The following is a 10,000-nucleotide window of genomic DNA, read 5'->3' on the forward strand; positions in this document are numbered from 1 at the left end:
TGTGTCCCTTGAACCTCTCTCTGTCTTGCGACTCTCCTGCCATCACAACCTCCCCCCCTCCCTCCTCATCCTTAGCAATTTTCCCTTTTACCACCCTATTGTTACTTGATTTCCTTTTTTAAATAGAAAGATTACACATTCCCAGCCAAGTAGTAGTAGTAGTAGTAGTGGATTCCTGTGGTGCAGTTTTACAGCATTTCGTTTATAGTAGTTAGTTGTAGTACAATTGGTATTGGTAAGTTACTAGTTTTACAAGTTTAGTCGCAGTAGTAGGAGTGTCGGTAGCGGAGCGGTACGGTATGATCATTCTTTTTTTTGCTTAGCTAAGTGCAGCAGCCACCCGGCGGCTCCATTCTGATGAATTGTATTTTTCTGTCGAGTTTCGCGTTCTAATTACACGTTTGTAGCAGGCCACGATACGGTTTAACGGAAGCACCGAAAAGAGCGGATCGCCGCCCATTTGGTTTCCTTGCTTTTCTCTCTCTCTCTCTCTCTCTCTCTCTCTCTCTCTTTCTCTATGTTTTTCTTTCTGTTTCTCTCTTTCTCGTGGTAATGGTGGATGATACTGTTGGAACTTATTGTTTCATGTTTTCACTCTGCGGCCATTGCACAAATTTCTGTGCACCGTGGTGTGATTCATTGTAGTTTGCTTTTTTGTTAGAATATTGTTGGTTTTTTGTCTTTCTGTCTGCAGGAAGTGTGGTATTTTTTGCTGATTTATTGTATTATGTTGCAGTTTTGTGCGTGTAAATGTATGTGTACGTGTGTGTGGTACTATTGTATGTATGCGTGTGTGTGTGTGTAGGAGTGAGCTTTTGTTTGTAGCACTATGGAGCGTTAGTTTTAGGTGGTTGCCTTATTGAAAAGGCTGCTATATTGGTAATGGTAGTATATTGGTGATAATAGTAGTAGCTGTTATAGTAGTTAGTAGTAGTTTCTATAGATGTGTAAGTGTAGTCAAAGCGGCATTATTATGTTTGTTTTTTAATCAACTTGTGTCCTGTTGTGGTTTCGCGTTTATCGCGTTCAGTAGCTAGAGAGTGAGGTGGACGCGCTGATGCGGATCGTCGTTTCCGTTATATGGATTCATCTTGTCGGCTATTGCTTTACAGGAGATAATGTATTGTTCCCAGGACCTCTAGTCCGTCTGCCCTGTTCTTCGTCTCTCGTCTGGCTCGCTTTTTCTGATTATTCTATAAAATAGGCTGATCATTTATATTCTGCAGATCCACACACACATAAACACACAAACACTCACACAAGCGTGCTGGAGCACGCGATTTCCCATGCATACCGTTCTGTTCTCGTTCGTGTTTCAATCATTCTCCAAGTCTCGAGAACTCATGCACGCTGCCGACAAAAGGCGAGAGAAAAATTGATTTACTTAAATAATACAACTTATATAACAGATAGAACATTTTTGCTACAAATTCACGGATAACTTTCCGCTACACCTTTTGCTTAGCTATCTCTGGTGCACTAGCACTTGCTTGCACTGCACACTGTTCCATTTCCAGCAATTATTGCTGCCCACATGCGACACGCACGAACACTGCACGACCTATAGATTCTAGTGTTTCTTTGCTGCTGCTTTTACATAGTACATCATATCATATATTACAAGCTCTTTCCAGCCTCTAGTACACACGCACACACACACATACACACACACACACGCACAACGTTTCTATCTGTGGTTTGGTTTAAAAAAAATATTTATATATGTATAGATATAGCTTCAATTATTATGCTTACAAATCTTAAAATACGCGCGGATAAAATGTACAGCTCGAGTTTGCGTTTTGCTTGTCTAATTATCAAAGTTTGTCGGGGGTAGGGGATAGGGAGACTCTGGCCACTCTTCTTTCGTGGAAAGCGGAGTGAGTAGAGAATGAGTCTTACAGTAGTAACCGAGCAGTTTCGATGGTCGGTAGCGCTGGCAGCACGGGGTTGCATTGCAACTGGCAGCAACGGAGCAGGTTAAACGACACACGGTACACCCACGGTATGCTGTTGCATTTAAGCATTATCTAAAGACATATTTTCCAACGAAAGGTGAGGCTGTAAACCTGCTGTTTGGGAAAGCTTACAGAAACAGAAGCGTAGAGGAGATCAAATGCATGTATCGCGATGGGAAGCAGTAGTAGAACAGAACGGAACGCAATCTAGCACCCATTGGCTAACTAGACGTGTTGATATTTTCGTACAATCCTCGGCCATCTCGGTAAACTATATTAGTCTATTTGACTAGCCACCACACACACAGAGAGACACACACATGGAGACACACGTACACACCTTGCTCTCAATACTGCTCGCAATATCAGGGATACTAGTTGAAAAAGTTGGGGCACGCAGACGCCAGACGCGGTACGATCGCCCTTGCGCCATGATTGCAGTACGCATCGCAATATGTTTAAAACGAAGGGAGAATAAGAAGGGAAACAGATCCGACGAATCTGGTGTTGCAGTTTTACTACTTTTCGGCCATCCCAATTCGTCCTCCTCGAGTTCACAACCACACACACACACATTCATACACTACGTATCGCACCACAGCGCACAGTCATAGTACTGACTTCCTATTCCTGCCTGCTCTCACACACTTTCGCACTTCATCACAAAGTAGTATCACACAGACATCGATTAGCTAAATAAAATGGTACGAAAGGACTAAGCTTCTTCTAAGACAGAAAGTATCCGCCCATCTAGAGGCTGCCAGAGATACAAGGGACACCAGCGATGGTTGCCGTTGCCACCGGTCGTCACATGAAATGAGCATGCGGATCGGGGCTAGGACTAACGGAAACGGTGACCACCATCGATGGTGAAGCAGCACTTCCGGGGGGTGATGGTGATGGCGTCGTAGTAGCAGCTACACCACCACCGCCGCTGGACTCGCTCGGCGCTGCTCCCACCAGTGTCCGTACGTGATGTGTGGATGATGAGGAGCAGGAAGAGGAAGCGGACGATGCTGCCGAGGTGGAGGTAGACGTGGAAGTGGAACAGTGCACGACGGGTGTCACCGCACCGATACCGGATGGTGCAATCGATGATCGATAGTGCTGGTTGTGATTGTGAATGTTGGCTCCACCGGTTGTCACCACTAGACTATGCGGCGCCCGACCACTTCCGGTCGTACTGCTGCTGCTGCTACTGCTGCTGCCGTTACCCCCTGTGCCAATGCTACCTCCACTTGCTGCTGCTGCTGCTGCTACTGCTATGCTATTGTTACCTATGCTGGCCGTTCTGCTGCCATTGTTGTTGATGTGATTGTTCAATCCCGCTACCCCACCGTTACTAACACTATTAGGACCGTAGCTAACACTTACACTACTACTAGTCACGTGGTTGTTGTTGATCGTGCTGTTGCTGCTAATGCTACATCCGATGGTTGGATGCAGATTGTTAAAATTATTATTGTTACTACCGAGCGTGGCGCTGTTCTGGTGGTGATTGTTGTTACTACTATTAATACCACTGCTGCTAATGCCGCTGCTACTGCTGGATGACGACGAGGACGATGGTGATGATTTGGAGGATTTGTTACCTGGTAGGAACCGTAGGATTTGTCCGAACTTTGGCAGCTTGTCTGGCTTTTGTTGTTGTTGTTGCTGCTGCTGCTGCTGCTGGCCGGTGTTGCACGTAACCATGGGTGCCACTAACCTGCCACCGGCGGTAAGTGAGCTGCCGGCCGCGATGGTCCCGCTAGCGGTGGTTAGAACAGGAAATGGAGTATGAAGAAATCCACCGGTAAGGCTCGCACCGCCAGTCACACTGGATGAGCCACGCAGATGACTGGTGCTGCTGCCATCGATGGAAATTGATGATGCCATCGCCCCCGTCGACTGATACTGAACCGGGACGTCGCGTACGGTTTTGTTCGGTGGGGCCTTCACGTAGGTGCGCGGTATTTCCGATTGCTGTAAGGAAAATACAAGAAAAACGCCAGCAAATGAATGTTTTAGAACGATGCACAAAAATACGCTACTATGTTCGATGGCTACTAGATAAATCCCTGGTTGCAAAACTATCAATGTCTACTAGGACTAACGCAGAGCATGGAAAATGTATGGGGCAGGTTACTGTCCCAAATCGTCGACAAATAAAACGAGGAGTCCACTTTAACCCTTAACGTAGTTAGCAGGAATCCCTTATTGAAGCAAAAAGGAAATGCATTACATCATGCCCCTGCTGCATTGATGCAAACCGGGGAGGTACATTCCAATAATCCAATAATCGAGATAGAAAGATAGAGAGAGAGCGAGGGAGAGAGAGAGAGAGAGAGAGAGAGAGAGAGAGAGAGAGAGAGCGAAAGAACACGAAGAAAGGAGTGACAAAACATGGCGGTGGCCCCTTCTGGACGTTTGGTTGCGGTGAATCAGGTCGGTCGGTAGCGCGGTTTGCCCTACTTTGATATGTTTCCCGCTTCAACGGGACCCTCGCATAGCAACGGTGACCGACCGACTACACCGAATGCACCACGGAATGCAGGCACACTGCAGCAGCAGCAGCAGCAGTAGCAGCAACCGGTCATGTGCTTACATAAATGAAAATCCTCGACACAATTTCTCGCCTGCATCAGAGAAACTCTGGTGACTCTGCCATCCAGACTCTGCCTTCGTGGCACAAAGTGTCTCGAGTGAAAAACGCAAGGACCTTCCACTCGACCGAGCGCACTATCCAGGCATCCCGGGCGATGTCGGGGACAATTTATAGTCCTCCCTTTTCCTCTGCGCGCAAGGAGGGCTACCATCGGCGACAAGGAATGTGGCTTTCCGTTTTCTTTCCCCGAACAATGCACATCGGTAAAACCAGGTCACACGCACACATACCAAACCCCTTTCACCCCTTTGAAGGATTGCTTGAAACAATGGCCATCGCCTCCCTATCCGATTGCTGCACCGTCGGTGCCGGACGTCCTTCCTCCTGCTGTGCGTGTCGAGGTTCTGTCGAGTGGAGAGCGCTTAGAGAGAAAGAAATGACATCCCCTGCGTTTCGGTCCTGTGGTCCATAATTGGCCGCTGGCAAAACGCTTCAGCTTTTCATCCCCGAATGGCCCCGCGAGTGGTGCATCTCTCTCTCTCTCTCTCTCTCTCTCTGCATCTGTGAACCAACCAACGAGTGCTCCGAGGGGTGCCACCGGACCAGAGGGGGGCCTTTGCAACTGCACATTAAAATCAAGTAAATCTCGCTTCCACCGATTGCGACTCATAATTTCCCTCCATTCTCCTTTTTAACGTTTTTTTTTGCTGCACAAAATCAATAATTTCATGCCGCGAAGGACGAGATTTTCTCGCAAAGTAATGTCGCGCAACGTCAGGTATGTTGCGATTGCAAAGCGTCGCGCAACATGGTTGAGGTGCATGTCGCGCAACACCGAGACATCATCGCAAGCCCGCGTGACGTCGATCAAGCACAAGAGCGACGAGGCGGTGTGCACGTCTTAATCACGGGGAAAAAAGGCTTATCATCCACCGCCGTACGTGATACGTCAAAGATCCGGCGCAACCGGCGAGCGAAAGTGGGACGATTGGGTGTTTGCCCTTGGCCAATGGTTGATTGCACCGTGTGTGTGCGTGCGTGCGCACGTGGACCTACCTGACACGGTGTCCGTATCTGCAGATCCCGATCGGGACCATACTCTCCGTCCGGTAGTGGCACATGGTGCGTACATTGCCGGAAGCTCGTCGTGATGGGATTATTGCTGCTGCTGCTTAGGCTGCTGCTGGCAGCCCCGTACGAGCTGCTATTGCTGTAGTGAGTCTTGTAGTTGTTGATACTGCTGCTACCGCTGCTACCACCACCACCACCACCGGCACCACTTCCAGTCAGCTGATTATGATGATGTTGATTGTGATGGTGATGATGGTGGTGGTGATGGTGATGGTTGAAGAATAGACAGGCGGCCGAACTTCTGCCCGAGGAGGGCGGATTGCTATTCTTAAAGTTAGAGCTGGTGGTGCTACTCAAGATGAGATCGTGATTCGATCGATGATGCTGAGCCTGCACCGCCGTTGAAGGATGTTGTTGCTGCTGCAGCTGCTGTTGCTGGTGATGGCCATGTAGGGTGTTGGAGTGGTGAAACCCCGTGGATGCGTCACTATTACCGACTACACCGGATTCTACTCGTAACCGTCGTGTTCTATTGGTTGTAGGAAAAGGTAGAAAAGCAAGAAGTTACCCATTGAATGTTCAATAGACAAGGGTTCCGTGCGTCTTACCGTTCATCTCTTAATGGTGGTGATCCGATGGAACCGCGGGCAGGAACGCCGAGCCGCTCCATCCCCGCGCAGCCCGGTGACTGTACTGATAGCATCTGCAATTGGCATAAACAATACAGAAAACAAAACAAAATTCGATTAGCAACTGACCATGGGTAGAGTGAGTGTCTAGCGTAAAGCATCACGAACTGGCCCGCTGTCCAATGGTCGGCACCATGGCATCACGAACCTTTCACGGTAAATGGGAACGCGCTGGCCTGGCATGGTGGGGGTGACTAAACCGTCCAACCCCGCCCAACTTCGCCCAAGTCACATATGCAGTGACCGCATTCTTCTGCCACAGACCGTCGCACAGAGACGGGACCATTACAATACACCATTGGCCACCGATGCCGTCGCCAACGAACCGTGCAACCCGTGCCAGTTAGTCAGCAGAAAGTGGAACCGCTGCGGATCGATCGGGGAATGCGAATGCAATGGTGATGCGCCGTACACCACGCAGGCGACTGCGTTGTTCTCGCGCTTTTGGTTGCAAAATGCAAATATAAGCCAAACCGAACCGCATACAAGAACCGTTGCTTGTGTTTGTGTGTGTGTGTGTTTGTAATAAACAAATTAATTAATTAATTGTCCAAGCCGCTAATGGAATGCTAATGGCGTGCTTCCTCCTGCACCGGTCACTGATGTGCAAAGTGCATTTCCTACGCACCGCCGAGAGTATAATGAGTCATCTTTCGATTCGATCGAAGCAACCGTGTAAAGTGGAACGAATGTGACAAAAGTCAAGGAGCGGGATCGAGTAGTCAAAGCAACCCGACACGACGATTCGAATGTCCAACACGTGTTTGCCGGACTGTTTTTTTCTTCTTCAAATCACGCGAGCATACCCTCCAATGCGCACCACACCAGTTCTATGTTTTTGCAAATTAATAATCAATACACACACACACATACACTGTGCAGCGATGCGGTTATTGATTAGCTAAAGGAATGTACACCTCATCAGCATCGACGTCAACGTCAACAACATGTTAGACGCGTGGCACCGATCACCCGTCCAGTCCCCAGCAGAGATGGAGGGAGGGGCGTGACCCATTCGTCCCCAAAGTGACGCGGCAACTGACCGGCATATCCGTGTTCCGACAAGCGAAACAAGACGGCTGCACTTTTTTGCGCGCTGGTGCTGCAGAGTTTAGTTCCAGGTCACCGGCATGCACCGCCTCTTCCCTCTCTATCTGAAGGAGATGTAGTCAGTGCTAGGTAGTAGTGGCTCTGTATGCGCTCGTATGTTATTAAAAAGCAAAACATTCGCCCCTTACACGATATGATACTCCGTTCAAACGCCTCAAAAACACTTTAATCGACCAGAGTACGCGCGCGCGCATGTGTGTGTTGATTTAATTGATCTCCATTCAATCCGCGGGGGACACCACCACGTGCAGGGAGAGGCGAGCTTCTCCCTCCCTCCCCCCTCCCCCTTCTTCGTTCCAAACAAACTGTAAGGAAAATCAATTAGAAAGGGTAAGTCCGGTGGCAGGTGTTCGACTGGCGTATATCACAACGGACTTTCACAACGAGACGTAGACAGCATAATTCGCGCGCGTTTTACCTTAAACGTTTTTTTCCGTAAACGTGTCCGCCGCCTCCTGTCCCCGATTAATCGAGGTGGCGCTCGATTTATGCATTCCACAAGGAAACGCAGCAACATTGTGCGTGGTACACGGCATTAGTATTGGCCATCGAGACATTGAGTGACACACGCGCGCAACGATGCGCGGTTACTCGCGTGGCCATCATCAAATACACAAACACATAAACACATCAATTAGCAAACATCGAGACGTCGGCACTGCACCTCTTTTTTCCATGCTAAAGAAACACAACAAAAAAGATGCATCTTCATCATCATGAGCGAGCTTCATGATCATCATCATCGTCGGGCGTGCCAAACCGAGTGCATCATCGAAGAGCGTCTGCGTGTTCTCTCTCTCTCTTTCTCTCTCTGGGAGCCGCCACTAGCATCAGCAGCAGCAGCAGCAGGTACCAAGCATCATCATCGTGTGCTGCGCTACCCGGCTGATTATGTTGATTGCTCTCAATTGGTGGATTGATGATGGAATTGGGTTCAATGTTGGCATTTCTCAGCGCGCGAGGAAGTAACGCGAACGCACACCACATCTTTCTTCTGCTCTTCGTCTCTCTCGCTCTCTGTGTCTTTTTTTTTATCTACCCACACGGGCACACGGAACCGCGAGCAGTCAGTGAAGAAAAAGATAAAATTAATGTTCCCGAGCGTTATCATGCTGCGCTTGCTACTACTGCTGCTGCTGCTGCTGCTGATGATGATGATGATGGCGATGATGATGCAGTACAGTGCGCATCGTTATCGTGAGGTTCGATCAACGAAATTTGATTTGTTGGAGCAGCAACAAAAAAAAACTAATAAAAAAGGGGAAAAATGCTGGACAGCAGACAGTCAGACAGACGGACGGTCGGTCGGTCAGTCAGATAGCTAATCGAACTGATAGACATTCGCGCGAAGAGTGCGTGAGCGTGCGTGTGTGTGTGTCTTTGCGTATCGTTCTCTGCCTCGCTGCCTCTGGTTCAGTGGAGAGGAAAATTTGATTCAACTCGATGGGATGAGCGGGCCCAGGGGCGTGGGGAAACACAGATAAAAGGGGATAAAAAGCGCAATTACACCTCTGTTAACGCACAGCACCCACCCGGTTCCGCTGTCCGGGTTTTGGACCATTGGGCCGGGCCCGTTAAGAGCCCGTTAAGTGCCCGGTCTGTAGCAGTTGTTGAGAAGTGCCAGTAGGAGAGTTGAAGTAGTAGTAGATGGTATGAAGGTGAATTGAATGTTAATTTCCGAATCGAATCATCCCATAAATATGCTGTCCTGTTGCCCAGCGCTGGTGCTGCTGCTGCCGCTGCTTCCAGTGTCCGTACGCCGCTAAGAGATAATCAATTTGCGAAACCGAAATGTTTGAAAAGCAAATCACCACCAGACACAACTGGACAGCCTGCTTGACAGCAAGAGCATCTGTCTGTCAGTCTGTGGGGCCGTGTGCGCATGCGATGCACTTATGGTCATCGCCAGCGCCGTTGCCAGGGGCTGTCACACTGTTTATATCTCGCAGACAAATCAGTCACCGAACACGCAAAAAGTCAGCAACCGAAAACGGACAAAAAACCCGGGGTCCTCCTGCCGCGCCACAGAGCGACCGGTCGGTCTGGTTCGCGATGCAATCGTCGTTATTTGCAATGATTTCCACACCATCCTTGCTCCTCCCCCCCGCCCTTGGCGATCAGCAACCCGACACACAGATCGACGAAGCAAAAGAAACAATTCGTTTTGTGAGGCAGCCAAAACAGCGAACGTCATGCCAGGTCGTCGTCGTCCTCTTCGTCTTCACCATGGCCGTCGTCGTCGTTGTCGTCGTCTGGATAGCCACTTGTGTGCAGTCAACACAGCGGTCACCACAGCCAGCAAGAAATGTGGTTTGCTGGACATTGAACAACATGAGGACTGCAACAGCAGCCAACGGAACGTGCTAAAATGACCGAATCGTGCCCGAAAACAACCACTGCACACGCAGACAGACAGCCAGACAGACAGACAGATGATGCAGCAGACATGGCGAACGTCCTCCCCGTGCTGCTGCTGCTGCTGCTGCTGCTGGAGGACATACAAACATTTTGGACGGCCCCCTGCTGTGTGACCGACTGACAAAGCGCGCAAATTTAAAACCCGAAGAGCGCCCCCCCACACCGCC

General features: G+C 49.4%; 1 protein-coding gene across 1 annotated transcript in view; it reads right to left on the reverse strand.

The window, feature by feature from the left end:
* Window positions 1–10,000, reverse strand: part of LOC125955750 (rho GTPase-activating protein gacF) — a 106,525-nt gene that overhangs the window by 3,761 nt on the left and 92,764 nt on the right. The window contains exons 6-8 of the mRNA XM_049686894.1: window positions 6,225–6,319; window positions 5,602–6,145; window positions 1–3,923 (exon numbers count right to left, since the gene is read on the reverse strand). The exon at window positions 1–3,923 is cut by the window's left edge and continues 3,761 nt beyond it. Coding sequence (XP_049542851.1) covers window positions 2,766–3,923; window positions 5,602–6,145; window positions 6,225–6,319 — 1,797 coding nt within the window. The 3' untranslated portion in view covers window positions 1–2,765. The remainder of the gene's footprint in view (window positions 3,924–5,601; window positions 6,146–6,224; window positions 6,320–10,000) is intronic.

The sequence above is a fragment of the Anopheles darlingi genome, chromosome 3 (assembly GCF_943734745.1).
Source record: "Anopheles darlingi chromosome 3, idAnoDarlMG_H_01, whole genome shotgun sequence".
NCBI lineage: Eukaryota > Metazoa > Arthropoda > Insecta > Diptera > Culicidae > Anopheles > Anopheles darlingi.